Below are 21,768 nucleotides of genomic sequence, written 5' to 3'. Positions count from 1 at the left end.
CTACTACACCAACAGACGGTAATGTTGCTGTTGTCTGTCGCTTTCGCTCAAGCTCTTTAAAGCAGCAATAATGATTGGCTGTCAATCGTTCATCGGCAGGGAAAAATTGATCTAAAAATGATTCCAATGATATTGTTCCACTATGTCGTTATCGTTATAGTTGTGGTGTGGACTTAGGTGATTGTATTGTGTCCCTATACAATGACTGACTCACGCACACACACTGTAAAAAAGAAAAAGTTAGTTCAACTCAAATTTTCAAGGCAACCGACTGCACAGAATTTTTTAGTTGAAGATATCAACTTAATTTTTTACGTTTTGAAGAACTACAATTATTAAGTTGCGTCAGCTAAGTTTTTCAAGTTCTGACAACTAAGTTTTTTTAATTCAAGTTACTGGAACTTTCAAGTCTGTAAAAGCTTACTATTTTGAGTTCAGATTACTATCCCCTGTAATAACTTACTATTTTGAGTTTAAATTCCTCCCCTCCCCTCCCTCCCTCCCTCCCTTTAAATCATCCACTGACAGTAAACCAGTTCATTTATGCATGTTTATTTGAACGACTTTGGCACAAACAGCTTTACAATTCCACAATGTAAACAAGTAATCTTATGCACAAAGCAAATACATCAGGTTTCGGTACCATAATATGGGCAATGTAAACAAGTAATCTTATACCCAAAGCAAATACATCAGGTTTCAGAACCTTAATATGGGCAGTTTATTTTTTATTTTTTTTACTCTTGTTGAGACCTTACAAATAATGCAATATTGCCAAAGATGACCGATAAACAGTTGTATAGTGCCTGCCTAAGTATTAATTCAGAAATGTGTAAATCCCCACCTGAAAAAGCCAAATTATCTGAACTTTGAAATTAGCCAAAAATGCAAACATGCAGGCTATAACAGTAATGGTGAAACACAGCTTGCTTCTACTGAACAATCAATACCGTAGTCTCTTGACAGTAATATGACAGCTACACATACAGTGCTATGCATAAGTTTAGACACCCATGCTAAAGTTGACTAAAAAGAGGAATAAAAAATCATCTTTTGGAAATTGAACTTAATGCCTTAATAAAAATTTTTGGGAAAAATCCAACCTTTAAGGACACCAATTTTCTTCGTGAATGAATAATGTATCGTAAATAAATAAATGTTCTTCCTTAAAATACAGTGTGCATAAGTTTGGACACCCCTATGTTAAATTCCCATAGAGGCAGGCAGATTTTTATTTTTAAAGGCCAGTTACTTCATGGATCCAGGATACTATGCATCCTGATAAAGTTCCCTTGGCCTTTGGAATTAAAATAGCCCCACATCATCACATAGCCTTCACCATACCTAGAGATTGGCATGGTTTTATTTCAGTTAGCCTAATAGCTAGTTTCATTTGCATTGAGAGATGATCTTATGGAAAGTACTCCATGCCAATCTCTAGGTATGGTGAAGGCTATGTGATGATGTGGGGCTATTTTAATTCCAAAGGCCAAGGGAACTTTATCAGGATGCATAGTATCCTGGATCCATGAAGTAACTGGCCTTTAAAAATAAAAATCTGCCTGCCTCTATGGGAATTTAACATAGGGGTGTCCAAACTTATGCACCCTGTATTTTGAGGAAGAACATTTATTTATTTACGATACATTATTCATTCACAAAGAAAATTGGTGTCCTTAAAGGTTGGATTTTTCCAAATTTTTTTAATTAAGGCATTAAGTTCAATTTCCAAAAGATGATTTTTTTTTTTTATTCCTCTTTTTAGTCAACTTTAGTATGGGTGTCTAAACTTATGCATAGCACTGTAAAAGATTCGTTTTTAGTTTAAAGGGTTAGTTCACCCAAAAATGAAAATTCTGTCAGTAATTACTCACCCTCATGTTGTTCCAACCCCGTAAGACCTTCGTTCATCTTCGGAACACAAATTAAGATATTTTTGATTAAATCTGAGAGCTGTCTCACTCCTCCATAGTCTTCTATAGACGTTATAACTTGCTGACCCAGAAAATGTATTAAAGACATCGTTAATATAGTCCAAGTGACTAAAGTGGCTCAATCTTAAGTTTATAAAGCGACGAGAATACTTTTTAGTACTAATTTACTAATACTAATTTACTTTTTCAATAATTTTAGCAGTGTTCATCGCAATGGTAACTCACAGCAGGTTTCATACTGGGTTAGAGATCGCATTCGCAAACCAAAACTGGACCAATCAGCTGTGTGCAAAATGACATATGTAATGAAGCCACTCCCACTTAGTTATTCACTTGCATTGAAATAGTCAGATATTTTTGGTCAGCTCTCTTTCTCAAACTTTCGCTGCAGCAGCAGTGTTTATTCCTGCCCTGTAAATGTGTTTAAATTCATGATATATTTCATAACGATCTCATCTTCAGTAGAGAAGTGAACTGATGCTCTGGATCAAATCCTGAGTTGACAAGGAACGTTTATATCGAGCATTGTGAGCCGACTAAACCTGATCTAAACCAGGTTAGAGTTATATTTTTTTGTCAACTCTAAATCTACCGTCTTCATTCTATAAACTGAATTTATACTTTGATTGATTATTTATATAGATCATCCAGTCATCATTTAGTCAACGTCACGTTATCCTCACGATCAAATTCAAATCATTCAAATATCAGTTCATTTCCACCCGTAAACTGACACTTTACACAATAAGTTATGTCTAAGAAAAAAAAAAGGGGACACAAGATTCTGCCTGATTTCTTTTATTTATAGTTTTTCATTTGAAGTAATTGACCATTTTGAGTATCCAGAGTTTTGTTTAAAGCAGACATTGCAAGCAAATAATTTTTAAATGAAGATGCATGCAATATTGTACTGTATTTTAATATGACAGATCACACTGTTGTACAGTCTGCTCTACTCTAAGGTTCAGATTCAGGTCATGGGGAGATGAAGCGGCTCCAGAAGATGATGCTCTTGGTGGGATTGTGCCGGATGAAGAAAAGGAAGGGATGGTCTGCCACGAAACTCTCTTCAGTTTCTCTTTTCTTACGGAGAAAAACACCCTGGACATCTACACCACTGCCTCCAGCTGCCTCTGTGCCTTCCACGTTCACCTCCACAAAGGACTCATGCACCACTTTGGACAGCTTCATCTTTCCAGGTGCCATGCCAGATAAGTCACACTTATCACTAAACACATCAGTTATGCCCAGAGTCTTCAGGACCTTCTCCAGATCATATTTCTCCTGCAGCTTAAAGCGGGGTATTTCAACAGCCACCTTTGTAGGAATCATATTGTCCGGCTCAGTCCACTCCTGAAACTTCTCATAAGTGATTGATTCTACCAACTTAGAGGAAGGGGAGAAAAATAAGAGACAGACAGGGATTTAATTGTTTCCCATTTCATGTAATACCAAACCTACACAACAATCCAAATTTTCATGTAGACTTTATCTTAATGCAGTTCCAAGTGAAGTAAAGCAGTGAGGGAGGTTCAGTTGCTGTTCATATGACTGCCTGTTTTACCTTCGGTAGCCCATCGCTCTGGTTTGGGAGTATAATGAGCATGCTCAGATCTTTATTCGCATAAGGGATCTCCAGAATCCGAGCTTCAGTGGGAAGTTGGTATTGTCTGTGTGGGATGTTACCCAGAGGAAATGTATTCGTCTGACCCATCATTGGCCAATTTACTCCTTTGTCCTGACATTTAAAACACAGACAGATTGGACATTAGTGATGCTGATGTGTTATCTGTGCTGATGTCTCACTTCCTTTACAAAAAATAAGTGTAATTCAAGTTCATTTTTATTAAGTATACTCAAGTATATTTAAGTAAACAGTAGTTTATATGGGGGTTGCAATGTCTACAAAAATGGATTTATGACCCCTAATTTATGGTTTTATGACAGGATATGACCATTTATGGGGTTTTTATGACACCAGGTGGTATGTGACCTTTGACCATGTGTGCTTCCAGTGTGTTTATGGATGTGTGTTTATGACTGCAGTCTGCTTGGTGTGACAAGGAGGTGAATGTTTTTCAGGGGGTGTTTTTATTATTGCAGGATAATGTCCACAGAATGATGAAATTATGAACATGAAGAGATCTGTCATGGATTTGGTTTTCATAATGTCTGTGGGGTGAAAATGAAAATGAGATTAAGAAATAGCATTGACGACAAATAAATAATATAAAATAACAGATATATGAAATAAGATGTTAATTTTATTAAGTATAAGTATTTTAAAGTAAGTTTTAAACGTGTTGAACTCACCATAATGAGGTGAACCTTATGCGTCTATCTGCTGAAGTCCACAGCTCATTGAATCTTTCTGAGAGAATGAAACGGGTTTAAGAAATAGCAATGACGACAAATAAAAACGTAAAATAACAGATATATGAGATAAGAATACAATGAAGCATTTTAAAGTTAGTTTTAATCTTTTAAACACCATGTTGAAATGAACTTTATCCTCTAGGTTTAAGAAATAAATCCATTAGGCTATTGTTAAATAAAATAAAAACATAGGCCTATAAAATATATATGAGATAAGAATACAAATATTATTTAAAAGTTAGGTTTAAGTATTTTAAACCGGACTCGAAGTGAACTCCACAGCTCAAACTGACAACCCAGCAAGCAATAGCCGTCATTTCACCGTCTCGGTTAAATAGACCCGATATAGTCCGGCTATGTGCTTTTAGCCAAAATAACACTGAATCTGGTTACATGTCATTTTTTGCAAAATAACTTGCGAGATGTATGATATTCCATTTCACGCTTTCTCCAAGAAAAACAGGATGGGGGACAGCTCCCCCAGGAAGTAAGGATGATTTAACTTATCATAACAATCAGTGGATAAGAGCAGAGCCGTTGAAAAACAACGGCTCTGGATAAGAGTAGGCAATATAAAATGTGACTTCCTGGCCATTTTGTTTTGACCCCTGACTTTTTCCTGAAGACACAGGTATAAACATCTAATTATATTGATCTTACAGCCTCGTCCCTGTGAAGTGTCAAAATGGTCACATTTCGGGCATCTCTTAATCTGTTACATCACAGCGAGATCTCATCTCACAGACCATGCTTCGGAGTTCGGATCGTGCCGTGAACGAGCCTAACAGACAGACCCGTGAGTTCGGATTGCTGCGTGAACAGAGTTGACACACGCGAACTGTTGACTTCGCTCTACAGTACACCGGTCTACAGTAATTTGATTCCTTTAATTTGATTCGGTTCCTTTAAAAATAGCCTAATGGATTTATTTCTTAAACTCATCGAGGAAAAAGTTCATTTCAACATGGTGTTTAAAAGATTAAAACTAACTTAGAAACAGTTATACTTAAATTTCATTGTATTTCATTTAATTTTTTTACTTATTTGTAATATTTCATCTACTCAGAAAGATTCAAGAGCGGTGGACGTCAAAAGTTAGAGACAAAAAAGACAGTCTCATTTCATCTCAGGTAAGTTCAACACATGTTTAAAAGCTTAACCTAACTTTTAAATAATTAATAATTGTGTGACTGTGTAATCTGAAAACAATTCACTCTGACATATTTCTTCTGCTCAGAACAAAAATCCACGATCGGCAGCGCGCACCGCGCTCGCTTGTCAGTGTAACCGAGCTTTTGTATTGGGTTCGCCTAAACACTTTTGGATAATAAAATAATGAAAACGAGACACAGAAGTTCCATGAACGGTGCACACTCTTTAATCTTTCCCGCGTCAACCCCTGGTCATCTTATGCGCATGCCCATCTCTCTTGCCTACGGCAAGTCCCAAAGGACAGAATGTGTTACACACACATAAACGCAAAATTCATATAGCCTTAACTTCTATTCAGACTTTAATCTGTTACATACATCCCATCCCCCTAAAATAAAAGTCCCCGTTTATCTACCAACCAACAAGGGATAGAACAGAAAACAGAAACAGGAATAATACACATCAACATGTATAATACTCAAACCCATGTTCAACCATAACAGACTTTGTTCACTATGAAATTACAATTATCACTTATACAGTTTTCACTTTGTTCAATTTTTTCCCCACAACAATGAACAGGTACAATACAACAATGAACCTCAGTACAGTACAAAATCTTTCAAGCAACCAGGAGATTTCAACCTTCTCCCAGCCCTACTCATAACAGGAATGAGCTTATCAGGCCCCTCAAGTACCTCTCCTAAATCCTTTTGAGGTGAACTGTATGTGTGAACCGATGATCCGTAATGATGGTGAATGAGGAGAGTCCAAGATAGTGTCTAAATTCACTGCCCACACGAACTTCCGGTCAAAAGTGGACCAACGTCTTTGTGTGGCATTCAAAGCACGGCTGGCATAGGCCACCACATACTCGAGTCCCTCTTTTTCCTGCGCGAGCACAGCACCAACAGCCCACTTAGAGGCGTCAGTATAAACTTTTAAAGGCATTTTGAACTCTGGCATTGTCACAATGGGAGCTGAAGACAGCACTCCCTTTAAATAGTTAAATGAGTTGTCACAATCGGTACTCCACACAAAAGGCACGTTTTTGCCAACCAGCTGGTTCAGTGGAGCTGCATGTTTTGAAAAGTCCTTGACAAAACGTCGATAGTATGAACATAGTCCCACAAATGCTCTAACCTCGGAGGGAGACTGTGGAACTGGCCAATTTCTCACCTTCTCTGTGTTTCTCGGGTCAGGCTGAAGACCTTTCTCTGAGACGACATGACCCAAGAACACCACATGATCCCTGGCCAGGTGGCATTTTCCGGGGTTCAATTTCAAACCTGCCGATTTTATTCTAGAAAACACCTCTTTCAGATGAGTTAAATGCTCTTCAAATGTTCCACTATAAATCAAAATATCGTCCAGGTACACCATGCGAATGTGCCATGGAAGTCCTCTTAGAACTAGCTCCATCATCCGTTGAAAAGTGGCGGGAGAGTTGGAAAGTCCCATCGGCATGGTGCGCCACTGATACAGACCCTGACCCGTGGTAAAGGCTGTTTTTTCTGTCTTGCTCGGCCACCTCCACCTGCCAGTAGCCAATAGAAAAATCCAACGTGCTGAACCATCTGGAGCCCGCTAATGCGTCCAGTGTATCATCCACGTGTGGCAGAGGGTGAGAGTCCTGGATAGTGACACTGTTCAAACATCTGTAGTCCACACAGAAACGCCAGGCACCACATTTCTTTTTTACAAGCACGACTGGCGACGCCCAGGGACTACAGCTTTCCTCGATGATGCCATCAGCTAGCAGGCTCGCCACCTGTCTCTCGATTTCAGCTCGCTTTTCAGGCGATGTACGGTTTGCTCGATGCTTAATAGGGGCCTGTTCACCTGTTCTGATATAATGCTGCACTAACGTGCATTTTCCCGTATTCTGCCCTGCTGAGTTGAAAATGTCGCTGTACTCCAGCAACAATGACGAGAGATTTTCTTTGTCTGGTGCTGAAATCGGCGACTCACTTACAGAAATGGGAGGAGCTGTGTTACGGGGGTTAGGAACGGCCCTTTCCCCTGAGTCCTGCTTAATATGCTGAACATCAGAATCAGCTACAGAATAAAACTCGCCCAGGTGCGTCCCCTGTCTTATAGAAATGTCCTGTCCAGTAGGATTAAAAATCCGAGCCTTAGTTAGTCCATTGTGCACGTTAGTGAGTGTGTGCGCAATAACCAAGCCGGCTGAATCAGACACATTAGGTTCCAAATACCCCACAAAGTCACTAGACACCTGGGCCGCGCTAGGCAAACCAATCTTAACAGGCACAATTGACTCACTGAGGGGTGAAAATGTCATATTTGTGGCCAGAGACACATTGCAGCATGCTGGGACAAAGTCTTTGCCGGCAAGAAGCGGAATGGAAACGTCCCACAACAGCAGTTTAGCATGACTAACGTCCAGCAGGGCATGATTTTTTACTAAAAAATCCCATCCCAACAATATGGACTGCGTCGCTTCTCTCACCACATGAAAAACGTGTTGCCATGTTTCAGAACCCAGCTGTAGTGTCACAGTAAGCGTGCTCAGCGTATCCAACATCTGCCCGTTTACAGCACGGGTCGCAATATAGTCTTTCTTCATAGGTCGACTGCGAAGTGCTGGGATTGACATTCGAAAATCAGAGCTCATTAGTGATACACTAGAACCGGAGTCTATTAAAATAGGAAGTTCAATGCCCTCAATAGTTCCTTTCACATATGATACCAGTGGCCCCTTGTTAGTGTTTGTGTTTGTGTACGCCTCCGAGTCCAACAATACATAGGAACTGTCATCATGCTTAAGGCCCCTGGGTAGTACAGCTGGTGTTTGGGCCGCGACATCAGCTACAGTCCATTTCCCGGCTCGTAGTTCCTCTCCTCACCGCTAGGGGTCATGAAGCGCACTCCCTGCTCCCTCGTTTCCTCCTCATAACTGCCTCGTCTCTGCATGCTAGGGTTGGGGGAGGGGCTGGCGGTGCGTCTCATAGGGCTAGGAGTCGCATTGTATTCCTTACGACCATTGAACTCCATAAATGGTTTTCTTTCAGATGAGCGGCCTCTCTGCCTCTCATAAGTCTGCATACGGCATGCACGCCCCTGACAGCAGCACTGACTTGACTCACGTGACGGGGAGCGCGCTCTACTCCACTCTGTGCCGCTACGGCTAACTCTCTCTTTCAGTCTTTGATTTTCGTCCTCCAAACGGTTAAGAGATACTTTCATGCCCCTCACCTCGTCAGTTAATCTATCAATCACTCTGTACAGTCCACTAATTTCCGACACAGAGTTCACATTAGCAACAGTCCCGTCGGCAGTCTGACTATGACTGACATTAGCAGTCATGTCCAATATCAACCGCATTTCTCGCGTTCTCACACTGACCTGCAATTATTACAGCCTCCTCCATGTCCGTCGCCCCCTGCTCATAACATTTCGTCCTCAGCACCGGGTCCAGACCTGACACGAAACGGTGAAACTTCTCTTCCCTCTGGGCTCTGTTGCTGTATTCAGGAAAAGCCTCATCCACAAGCCTGCTGATTTCTGCTGCGTACACTTCCAAACTCTCCCGCGCTGCGTGGGGGCGGGCAGACAGGCTGGCTCTGAATCGCTCCATGAACTGTCTCCTTCCAAAAGCCTCTTTTAGCTTCTCCTTCACCACGTCATAGTCCGACTTAACAGCATCAGAGAGACTGTCCCATAGAGAAAAGGCTGCATTGCACAGACGTGTAGGTAAAATCCTTGTCAGTTCATAGTTGTATGAAGCGGCTCCACTCCCTTCCGTGAGCGCTTTGACCGATACTTCAAACTGTCTGGCCCAGCACACAAAGCTTTGCCTCTCCTCCCCGGAGAACGGCGAAGGCAAATAAATTTGCACGCTTCTATGGCCTCTGTCACGGTCCCGCGACATAGTACTAAAACTGTCCTCCTCTTCCTTGCACCACATAATGACAATCCGTTGACCGCGTGTGCTACCTTAACTACCTGTATACACTTTAGAAGTTACGATAACTAAAATGGTTTAACACCCGCCGAAACACTTTTGAAACACTAATTCAACCTACAAAAAAAATTAAATAAAACCGCTGCCACCAATGTAACCAAGCTTTTGTATTGGGTTTGCCTAAATACTTTTGGATAATAAAATAATGAAAACGAGACACAGAAGTTCCATGAATGGTGCACACTCTTTAATCTTTCCCGCGTAATCTTTTATGCGCATGCCCATCTCTCTTGCCTACGGCAAGTCCCAAAGGACAGAATGTGTTACACACACATAAACGCAACATTCCTATAGCCTTAAAGGGTTAGTTCACCCAAAAATGAAAATTATGTCATTATTGACTCACCCTCATGTCGTTCCAAGCCCGTAAGACCTCCGTTCATCTTCGGAACACAGTTTAAGATATTTTAGATTTAGTCGGAGAGCTTTCTGTCCCTCCATTGAAAATGTATGTACGGTATACTGTCCGTGTCCAGAAAGGTAATAACGACATCATCAAAGTAGTCCATGTGACATCAGTGGGTTAGTTAGAATTTTTTGAAGCATCGAAAATACAATTTGGTCCAAAAATAACAAAAACTATGACTTTATTCAGCATTGTATTCTCTTCCGGGTCTGTTACTGTCTGCTGACGTAAGACGCTGCTGACGTGTTCTGGTGCGCCCGAGCTTCGTTTACAGTCTGAGGGAGACGCACGCTGTAAACAAAACAATCTTCGCAAACATGTCTAAGGATTTCGACACAGAGGAAGACTTGCATTTTTTTGCCCAGCCATATTTATTTGAACCCGAATACACGGACGAAGAACTAAGCAGCGTCTTACGTCAGCAGCGTCACTGCGGAGTCGTGAACGCGGATTGACAACAGACCCGGAAGAGAATACAATGCTGAATAAAGCAACTTATAATTTAAATATTATTTAAATAAAAGTATTTTTTTTAAATAACAATTTTGTTATTTTTGGATCAAAATGTATTTTCGATGCTTCAAAAAATTCTAACTAACCCACTGATGTCACATGGACTACTTTGATGATGTTGTTATTACCTTTCTGGACATGGACAGTATACTGTACATACATTTTCAATGGAGGGACCGAAAGCTCTCCGACTAAATCTAAAATATCTTTCTTGCACCGCATCTTGTCCTTAAACTGTGTTCCGAAGATGAACAGAGGTCTTACGGGCTTGGAACGACATGAGGGTGAGTCATTAATGACATCATTTTCATTTTTGGGTGAACTAACCCTTTAACTTCTATTCAGACTTTAATCTGTTACATCAGTTTGAGCTGTAGAGTTCACTTCGATTCCGTTTAAAAAGCTTAAACCTAACTTTTAAATAATTAATAATTGTATTCTTATCTCATATATATTTTAAATGTTTTATTTTATTTACAGGAATTTTATTTTATAGCCTAATGGATTTATTTCTTAAACTCATCGAGGATAAAGTTCATTTCAACATGGTGTTTAAATGATTAAAACTAACTTTAAAATGCTTCATTGTATTCTTATCTCATATATCTGTTATTTTACGTTTTTATTTGTCATCATTGCTATTTCTTAAACCGTTTCATTCTCTCAGAAAGATTCAATAAACTGTGGACTTCAGCAGATAGACGCATAAGGATCACCTCATTATGGTAAGTTCAACACGTTTAAAACTTACTTTAAAATACTTATACTTAATAAAATTAACATCTTATTTCATATATCTGTTGTTTTATATGATTTATATGTAGTCAATGCTATTTCTTAATCTCATTTTCATTTTCGCCCCACAGACATTATGAAAACCAAATCCATGACAGATCTCTTCATGTTCATAATTTCATCATTCTGTGGACATTATCCTGCAATAATAAAAACACCCCCTGAAAAACTTTCACCTCCTTGTCACACCAAGCAGACTGCAGTCATAAACACATTCATAAACACACTGGAAGCACACATGGTCAAAGGTCACATACCACCACCTGGTGTCATAAAACCCCCATAAATGGTCATATCCTGTCATAAAACCATAAATTAGGGGTCATAAATATTTTTTTTTAGACATTGTAACCCCCATATAAACTACTGTAAACGATATGAGGTAAGTATCCTAATATCAATGTAATAGTAGTAAACTTGTAGGTGTATTTTTTCAATTACTAAATTGGCTCACTTTTTAGTGTATAAAAGTATACTTTTAAGTACAATTTAAGTGTAACAGTAGTAACTTTGAGAACACAACTAGTTTACATCTAGGTTTTTGTTTGTACTGCATATATACTACAAGTAAAAGTTTACTAGTCAAATACTTGTAGCACATTTTTTAGCTTATGAAAGGACACTTTGAGGTATACTCAGTAAACTACTAGTTTAGTAGTTTTATAATGCAAGTATGTGTACGTTTTCTTTAAAATGAACTTAACATCATACTTAAAGTTTACTATTTATATATAATTGTTGCACTTTAAGTATACTACTATGTTCTACTATTATTCTATAGTATTATTTTTTATACTTGAAATATACAAATGCAAAAAAGGTCTGCACTCTAAAAATTGTTTTATTAAGTTCAAGCCGGAGATAAAAACAATTGAATGTGGGAAAGTGTAATAAAAAAAAGCTGAGAAAATCAAGTTTTTGTCAAAGACTACAAATCTGGATCGGATTTAGAACGATGATCAAAACAAGCGAGTAGATCACTTCCATCGTCCTATACCTCGTTCTGGCTCGACATTTTAATCGGTAATGCTTACACGTAACAGGTAAGGTTAGGCAGTTTTGATTTATTTGCTGAATTCTTATTTTTAGTTTAAAAGAAGTATACTAATAGCACATTTTTTGTAAGGGTTAGACGGAGAGAGGCCAGATGAGCTGATAAAAACACTAGCACTAAAGCAAGACACAAGAGATCATGCTTTACAGTGATACGCCACTGGTTGCACAGCGGTTTAGATGTAGATCATCTAGTTTAAGCGTTTTACCATTTTTAGCAGACAAAGCTGAATTGTTTTGACAAAGTTACCTTGATGGCGGGAACAAGTATGAAGGACTTGTCCCACTTATCATTGAAGTGCACTGCGCTGATTAGAACAAGACTCATGTCCTTAGACACATCTCCTTCATCCAACAAATTCTTAATTTGATCTAAAAAATAAAGATAAAAAAATCCATCAGAAGAGTGAGAAATTATGAGAAAGTGGTCTAGACTATAGTCTAATAGTTAAAAAACAAATAAACAAAAATTAATTGAATTACTCCCGGTCTTGTCCTGCACCCAGTTGTTGATTTTTTGTCTTGCAGCATCAGGATTTGTCTTGAAGTCAATATTCCTCACGCTGGCGTAACACCACTCCTCACACATGTCAAGGAAATCCTAACATCATCAATAGGAAGAGAGGGAATATGGCAGCATGGGATTAAAATAACATCAGTGTTCTGATCCAGGCATCTCACTGAATGACGCATTACTTTACTGTCATTTTCAGGAAGTAAATTAACCATTTGCTGTGCTTTCTCAACCAACTCACGTCATAAAAATTTAGTGTGCTTTCTCCAAACATGCGGTTCACCAGCTGCAGGCTTCTGTTCTTCCCTCCTTTGTAGAGCTCCTCATACAGATCGTGGTACATAATTTTCATATTGCCAAAGTGGAGGGTCTTAATAGAAACATAACAGGATATTGTTTAATATTAAGTGACATTTATTCAGAGAATTTGATACTGTGAAGTTAGAAGTGTTTTGTAGAAAGCATTGTAAGCATTAAAGGGGACCTATTATACAAAATTCACATTTACATGGTGTTTGAACATACTTGTGTCCGCTGTGTGTTACACAACTACCCTATAATGGTAAACATCCACCCACTTCTTTTTTATATTTCCCATAAATCATAAACAGTGTCTCAACATTAGTTGTTTGTATTTTCTAGCCCCATCCACGACTGGTGACGGAATCTGCCCTGTTAGCTTAAATCCTCGCTAGAGCAGCTAGTGGAAACACAAGAATGTCTCAGCTATGTGATGAACAATATCAAGCTTAGCGTCAGTTCTGGCAGGTCACGTTAGTCAAGCTCGCATCGGCTTTCTCTCAGGGGTGAAGCCCAAAACTAGGTTGTAAACCCAACAAGTGTGTGCGGAAAGGAACATCCCACCGCATCACTCACCTCTTATAGGGATACCCCTAATACAAGGCTACAAAGCCGCCATACTCCTCCTGCTCCAACGCACCACAGAGGAAACCGGATTGTTTCCTCTACAGGGAGCTCTAGAGTGGTCGTGGCCTCAACAACCTCAGTTGAGAGACCTGAGTCTATGAGTTGGGCCCCCTCAGAGGCCAAACCCACAGTTCCATAACTCTGTTCTCCAGAACTCACGGGAGTAGAAAAATCAGGGAAACCATGTACAAACGCAGCACAGCCATGTCTGCAACTCCATATGAGCTCCACCACCTCGGGTTGGAGTCTCCCTTCCCTGGGCCTCAGCCCCTGCCTCGACAGGATGTCTGCTCCCTGAATCTGGCGCCCAGGGATTTAGAGCCTGAGCCATCATCACCAAGTGATTAAGTGCCAGGTGAGATGGTGACCCATCCACCGAGCGACCATCCTTGATCGCTCCTCAGCCCATGAGGGAAGCATCAGTTGTAAGCGTTACGCGATGACAAGGAGCTCCCAGCACAGGACCCTGAGACAAGAACCAAGGCTTCTTCCACATAACTAGGGCACGTAAGCATCGCCATGTGACCCTGATCATGCAAAAAGGGGTTGCCCCTCAGGGAAAACCCTTTGGTCCTGTGCCACCACTGCAAGGGCCTAATCTACAACAGGCCAAAAGGTATCACGTTGGACGCTGCTGCCATCAGACCCAACAGTCTCTGAAAGAGGCTGTTTCACAGTGAGTGACTGGCCTAGCTTTATTCTTTTCACAGTCGACAGGATGGACTCTATGCGTGCCGGTGAGAGGCATGCCTGCATCAACATGGAGTCCCAAACCACGCCTAGAAAAGTGGTCCTCTGTATTGGAGAAAGCACACTCTTTCATGTGGGCGAGAACGACATCTCGATGCCGAACCGCCAAATGATGCGACTGAGCCAGAATCAACCAATCATCGATGTAGTTCATGAATACCCTGCAGGCACAGAGGCACCAGAGCTGCATCTACGTATTTCGTGAAAGTGTGGGGTGATAGTGCTTGGCCGGATGGAAGAACTCGATATTGGTATGCTTTGCCCCTAAAAGCAAACCTCAGGAACTTCCTGTGATATGGAAGGATGGATATATGATAGTATGCGTCCTCGGATCTGATTTGTGGCACGAATTGTCTCAAGGTTAACATTTTGAATTTTATCTGCATGACTGACTCGTTCAGAACTCACAGATCCAAAATGGGAAGCATGGGAAGCGATATCATCGTCCATCGTCATGGCTGACCGACATCACGTTGGAGAGCCATCGTGATGCTACGCCCCCCAAACTTTTGCCGGTGTTGTAACTGGAGAGAAAGGAGAGGATGCCAAAACGAGCGAACAATACTCGCTGGAAAGAGAAGTTGTCCAGTTCTTTCAAAGTAAAAATATGGAAATACAAACCAACGCGATCTCCACCTGTCATAAACTTCCCACAAAGGACAGGAAAACCAAGCCGGTAATTGTCATACGTTTCGCCAACAGAAAAGCCAAAACAGAATTACTGAGACAAGGAAGGAAGCTGCGTGGGTCAGATGTGTACTTGAACGAACACCTAACGAAAAAAAACCCCGCCGATATAGCAAGGCAGGCACGGATCCTAAAAAAACAGAATTCAGACACAATTATTTGGCATATGTACCAAAAAATCTTTAAACGTCACTCTGGGATCTGTGGTCCCATCCCCCAAACAGGGCAAGACGGTCTTAGTTACCATGACCACGATCAGATAAGTTGGTTTTATTACTCTTAGCAATGTGAACAAGGCCCCTGCTACAAACCTACAGATATTAGAACAGACTCTCCTGCATTCATTTATCGATGAACTGATTAACATGAAATTAACGTGCATTCCAGAACATTTTGTGAATGATTTACTGTCTTGTGTTGTGTCTTTTAATACTATTATCTGTTGATACTATTATCTCTTGATACTATGTATTTTATTATAGAACCAACAGTTAACGTAACCTCACGTATACCATGTTTGGTCTCTATATATGGGTACTTTGAAGATCGAAATGATTGTGTACATGATATGCCGATAGCTATGCAACATATTAATATTACAAGAATCTTTCTTAGTTTCGTCATCAGAAACCAATCCAGCGTGCCATTGCAAATGAGCACGCTAAGAACAAAGAACAAAAATCAACCACAGTAGAATCTCCCGCTTGGGAAATTCCACCCTTCTCATTGGTCAAGCAAACCCGGAGGGGTGGGGCCTTTCTCAGGCTTTATTAGAGACAATCTACAGTAACCAGCTCCCTCTCTTAGCTCTTCCCCTCTGGCCTCAACTGCTGCTCCTTCAATTTGATACTGTGTGGGGGGACACTCACTTGAGACTGTTCGGGAAAACACATCAACGAACTAAAGACCCACTGCACAGACCATGCAAGTATCAATTTAATGAGGTGCTCTGAAAAAGATAAGCTGATGGTTCCTTTCATAGTTAAATTGATATTTTCTTAGTTCCATTTCCTGCTTCCGGTTCCATATCACTCACCATTTTACCTATGCATGTATGTATGTATGTATGAATGTATGTATGTTTGTTTAGTTTAGTAATGTTTGTGATTTAGTTAATAAAACTTGTGCACAACATGTACTTGGTTCTGATTCTCTGCTTGCAACAAAGTCCCTTTTACGATCTTGATCTTGTTACATGCTCTAAGCGCTGTACATGCTAAGAAATAATTATTTTTCGGTGGCTATGAAAGATATGCTTTTCTTAGAATAAATGAATAATCAAAAGAGTTCGTTGGAACTGATTAATTGATTGTAATATTAATTGAGCTACCTCAAGTTAATCCAATTAACTGACCAAAATATTAATAACTAATCTTAATTGATAATTATGAGTTATTATTAATATTTCCCCTTTCGGCTAAATTGTTACACTATACTGATGAACAATTCAATGTAAAGGTAAAAATGGATGTAAGTTAAAAATAAGTCGCTTGTTAAAGACAAAGTTATGGAGTATGTTACTGTAGAAATAGAGATAGAGAGAGCAAAAAATATAATTATAAGCTGTGTGTATAGAACTCCGGGTTCTTATATTGAAACGTTTACAGAAGCATTAATGGGGTTGTATGACAGTATAAACAATAAGAAAATGTGCTTTGTTTGTGGAGATTTTAATATAGATCTATTGAACCCACTCCACCAGAATACAATAATAGAATTTATTAATGCAATGTATAGTATGAGCTTATACCCCTCCATTATACGTCCAAGTAGAATCACGACACATAGTGCAACTTTAATAGACAATATATTTACCAGTGTTATTGATAAAAAAATAACAAGTGGACTTCTAATTAATTACTTAAGTGACCATCTGCCAGTTTTTGCAACCATACCATGCTGTAAGGGGACCAATAAAGACATACAAGTTAAATTAACAAGACATAAAACGCCTCGGTTACGACTGTAACCTCGGTTCCCTGAAGAGGGAACGAGCGTTGCGTCGAATTGACGCTATGGGGAACGCTTTGCGTGATGACGTCTTGAAGCACATGTAAAATCAGTCCAATGGTGTGGCGGAACGTCAGAGGCGGGTGACGTCACGTACCAGGAAGCTATAAAAGCCGGCCCGAAACAGAAAACGAAAGCTTCGTAGAGTCTGAAGTCGTGCTGACAGGCATGAAGGAGATATGGCAAGGTGACGCAACGCTCGTCTATACCAACGCCACCATAGCTACAAATGTCTGTCCTGTGTGAAATCAATTGCGCAGCACTAGGAAGACAAAACCTGAGACCCTGGAGTAGAGTCTAGGTCTAAAGAGTAGAACCTGACGAAGGTGTGCGGTGAGGACCAGCCTGCCGCATCACAAACGTCCTGTAAAGATACTCCTGATATAAGGGCCTTAGAGGCCGCCATACTCCTAGTAGAGTGCGACCGGACAGCCCAAGGAGAAGGCTGCCAGCCGCCTCATAAACAAGTGAGATAGTCTCAACCACCCACTTGCTCATCCTTTGCTTAGACACTGGACCTCCCTTGTTAGGGGACCCAAAGCATACAAACAATTGATCACTTTTCCGCCACAGGGCAGCTCTGTGGACATATGCGTCTAACGCCCGAACAGGGCAAAGCAAATTATTCGCCTCCTGGTCCGATTTCGAAAGGGAGGAGGACCGAAGGCCTCCAAGTGCCACAAGGGAAACGAGATACCAAAGGGTCTTTCCCCACAGACATTCCACCCAAAGGACTGTGGTAAGCACCTACGGCCGCCACATAAACCTTTAAAGTGGACGGGGTCAGACCTGCAGTGAACCGGTCCTGCAGGAACTCCAGAACTGTACCAATTGGGCAGTTGACTGGATCCAACCGACGGTCACTACACAAAGAGGTGAATACTCTCCAGTTCAGGGCATAAAGTTTCCTCGTGGAGGGAGCTCTGGACTGTAGAATGGTCTCAACAACCTCAGTTGAGAGACCTGACTCTATGAGCTGGGCCCCCTCAGAGGCCAAGCCCACAGGTTCCACAGTTCCGGTCGGGGGTGAAAATCAAGCCTTCTGCTTGGGACAGAAGGTCCGTCCTGACGGGTAGCTCCAGAGGATGCCCGTCGAGGAGGGACACAAGATCGGGAAACCATACTCTGCCCGGCCAACGCGGGGCTATAAGAAGCAGGCAAACCCGGTCCCTGCGAACTCTCTCCAGAACTCCCGGGAGCAGAGCAACTGGGGGAAAGGCGTACAGACGTAGCCTCGGCCACGTCTGTACCATAGCATCCAAACCCAGAGGAGCTGGATGCGTGAGGGAGAACCAAAGTGGACAGTGAGACGTCTCTCGAGACGCAAACAGATCCACTTATACTTGGCCAAACTCCATCCATATCAGCTCCACCACCTCGGGGGTGGAGCCTCCATTCCCCGGGCCTCGGCCCCTGTCTCGACAGAGTGTCTGCTCCTATATTCTGAACCCCGGGGATGTAGGCTGCTCTGAGTGACAGCAACTTCCCCTGGGACCACAAGAGGATATGGCGTGCCAGATTGGATAATGGGCGCGAGCGCAAACCCCCTTGGTGGTTGATATAGGCGACTACCAACGCGTTGTCCGTATGCACTAACACATGGTGTCCCCTGAGACCTGTGATAAAGCTCCTCAGAGCCCGGAAGACAGCTAACATCTCTAGGCGATAGATATGCCAGGAACGATGATGGTCTTCCCACAGACCTTGAGATGAGCGACCCTCTAGGATCGCTCCCCAACCCGTGGGGGAAGCATCCGTCGTTAGCAGTTTGCGACGACAAGGAGCTCCCAGCACTGGGCCCTGGGACAGGAACCAAGGTTTCTTCCACATAACCAAGGCACGTAGGCATCGCCGCGTGACCTTGATTGTGCGAAATGGGTTGCCCCTCGGGGAAACCCCCTGGTCCTGAGCCACCACTGCAGGGGCCTCGTGTGCAACAGTCCAAAAGGTATCCCGTTGGAAGCTGCTGCCATGAAACCCAACAGTCTCTGGAACTGTTTGACAGTGAGTAGCTGGCCTAGCTTTACACTTTTTACAGCTGCCAGGATGGAATCTATGCGTGGCGGTGACAGGCGCGCCTGCATCAACACTGAATCCCAAACCACGCCTAAAAAAGTGGTCCTCTAAATGGAGAAAGCACACTCTTCTTGCCGTTCAGCCGTAACCCCAACTCTTTCATATGGGCGAGAACAACATCTCGATGTTGAACCGCCATCTGATGCGACTGAGCTAAAATCAACCAATCGTCGATGTAGTTCGTGATGCGAATACCCCGGAGGCGCAGAGGCGCCAGAGCTGCATCCACGCATTTGGTGAAAATGCGGGGTGATAAAGCCAGGCCGAATGGAAGAACTCGATATTGGTATGCTTTGCCCCCGAAAGTAAACCTCAGGAACTTCCAATGACACGGACGGATGGAAATATGCGTCCTTGAGGTCTATCGTGACAAACCAGTCCTCAGACCTGATCTGTGGCACGATTATCTCAATGTTAACATTTTGAACTTGAGCTGCATGACTGACTCATACAGAACTCGAAGATCTAAAATGGGACGCAATCCCCCGTCCTTCTTTGGAACTAGGAAGTACCGGCTGTAAAACCCGGTTTCCCTGTTGGAGGGAGGTACATATTCCATGGCCCCTTTCTCTAACAGAGTGTTTACTTCCTGTTCCATAACCAGAACCTGCTCGGGGCCCACCACTGTGGGCAGGACCCCCATAAACCGCGGTGGGCGTTACTTGAATTGTATCTGATACCCTTTTTCCACGGTCTGCAGGACCCAACGAGAAACATTTGACAGTAGCTTCCACGCTGTCAAAGATTCTACTAGTGGTACCAGCCTCTCGAGACTGGTTTCTGGATTTTGTTACTGTTGAGTAGTCGGTTCGTCGCCCTGTAACGGCGCACCGGCAGGGAACGACCGAACAGACTGCTCTAGCACCCTCCTCAGAGGGGGCGGGCATCCCGAGGCCACTACGTTTCCGGGTGGACCTTGAGATATGTGCTCGCCGGAGACCGCTGCGCCCTGTAACACCGGAGGCGGCAGGGTTGGCAGAACGGTCCCCTGAGGGCACCGACGAGAGACGGGCACCGTATTTTTCTCCTGCTGTTGAGTAGTCGGTTCGTCGCCCTGTAACGGCGCACCGGCAGGGAACGACTGAACAGACTGCTCTAACACCCTCCTCAGAGGGGGCGGGCATCCCGAGGCCACTACGTTTCCGGGTGGACCTTGAGATATGTGCTCGCCGGAGACCGCTGCGCCCTGTAACACCGGAGGCGGCAGGGTTGGCAGAACGGTCCCCTGAGGGCACCGAAGAGAGACGGGCACCGTGAAAAGAGGTGTTAACCGCTCTGCTTCGGGGGGGACTACCCTCATTTGTCCTGAGCCCTCAGACATCAGGACTTTTTCCCAGCAGTCTTCTTGGCGGTAATAACGGTCCGCAGATCCGTTTTACCCCTCGAAGACTGCTGGGTTTGAGAGCGCCCTCCGTGTCCCCGAGATTTTTGTGGGGGAGCACGGGAGGAAACGCTCTGTTTCTGAGTGGCACGGTGCTCAGCGCTCTTTTTAGATGAGTGAGGCTGCTCCCGCTCAGCAGCCTCAATGAAAGAACGGCGGGGGAGAAGTTTCTGAAGTGCAGCTGCCTGTTTTGAAGCTTTTTGTGATTTAGCTACAGCACTGTTAACTGCATCTCCAAATAACCCTTGAGTGGATACTGGTGCATCTAAAAGAACATGTTTTTCTTTGTCCTTTATGTCACTTAAGTTGAGCCACATATGCCTCTCAGTGGCCACCAGGGCTGCCATAGAGCGGCCGATGGATTTAGCCGTCTCCTTGGTGGCCCTGAGAGACAAATCTGTGGCTCCACGCAGTTCAGACACAGTATCAGCACTAATACCCCCGCCCTCTTCAGAATCACCCAATAATTCAGCCTGGTAAGCTTGCATTATAGACATTGTATGTAAACACGCTGCAGCTTGGCCGGCGGCGGCATAAGCTTTATGAACCAGAGAAGATGTAAATTTTACTGGCTTGGATGGAAGTGCAGGAGCCTTCAGAGAAGATGCCGTTGCTGGAGAGAGATAGCTCGCAAGCGTCTCTTCCACCTTCGGCATTTCCCCATAACCATGCTCTTTATAATTGTGAATGGATGAATAGTGTGATGTTTGTGCAGTATACACTCGATATGACACTGGTTTCCCCCACGATCTCGACACCTCGGTGTGGAGATCGGGGAAAAACGGAAGGCTTCTGCGCTGAGGCTGTGCACGAGATGGCAGGAAACGCTCGTCGAGCTTGCTTTTCAAACGAGCGCCCTGCCTATCTTCTGGCCACTCAATAGATAATCGCTCGACCGCTCTAGTGATAACGTCAAGCAATTCCTCAAACGCATGAGACTGAGGTGGCGAATCCTCAGACTCAGCGTCAATACTAACAACGTCCAACTCCTCAGAGCTGGACAATTGCAGTATTGGTGCCTCCATCGGGGGGGGAGAAACCGCAACGCGTGCTTCCACACCCTGATGAGAGGCACTGGATCTATCAGAAGGAGGCTGAGATAAGGCAGAGCCCGTCTCAACATCCACTGATAAATCCATTTGTGAACCCCAGGTCTGAGATCGACGCCGTGCCTCGGCAGCGGCGGGACCCAAGCCCTGGGGAACGTGA

General features: G+C 42.8%; 1 protein-coding gene across 1 annotated transcript in view; it reads right to left on the bottom strand.

Moving 5' to 3' along the window:
* Positions 1-2,716: 2,716 nt before the first annotated feature.
* Positions 2,717-21,768, bottom strand: part of LOC309482629 (leukocyte elastase inhibitor-like) — a 38,266-nt gene continuing 19,214 nt past the window's right edge. Inside the window, exons 3-7 of the mRNA XM_082148096.1 lie at positions 12,970-13,098; positions 12,698-12,815; positions 12,465-12,586; positions 3,499-3,672; positions 2,717-3,320 (exon numbers count right to left, since the gene is read on the bottom strand). Coding sequence (XP_082004222.1) covers positions 2,910-3,320; positions 3,499-3,672; positions 12,465-12,586; positions 12,698-12,815; positions 12,970-13,098 — 954 coding nt within the window. The 3' untranslated portion in view covers positions 2,717-2,909. The remainder of the gene's footprint in view (positions 3,321-3,498; positions 3,673-12,464; positions 12,587-12,697; positions 12,816-12,969; positions 13,099-21,768) is intronic.

This window comes from Leuciscus leuciscus (assembly GCF_965113295.1).
Source record: "Leuciscus leuciscus genome assembly, chromosome: 19".
NCBI lineage: Eukaryota > Metazoa > Chordata > Actinopteri > Cypriniformes > Leuciscidae > Leuciscus > Leuciscus leuciscus.
The sequence above is the reverse complement of the archived record's forward strand: the minus strand, read 5'-3'. Positions and strand labels throughout refer to the sequence as shown.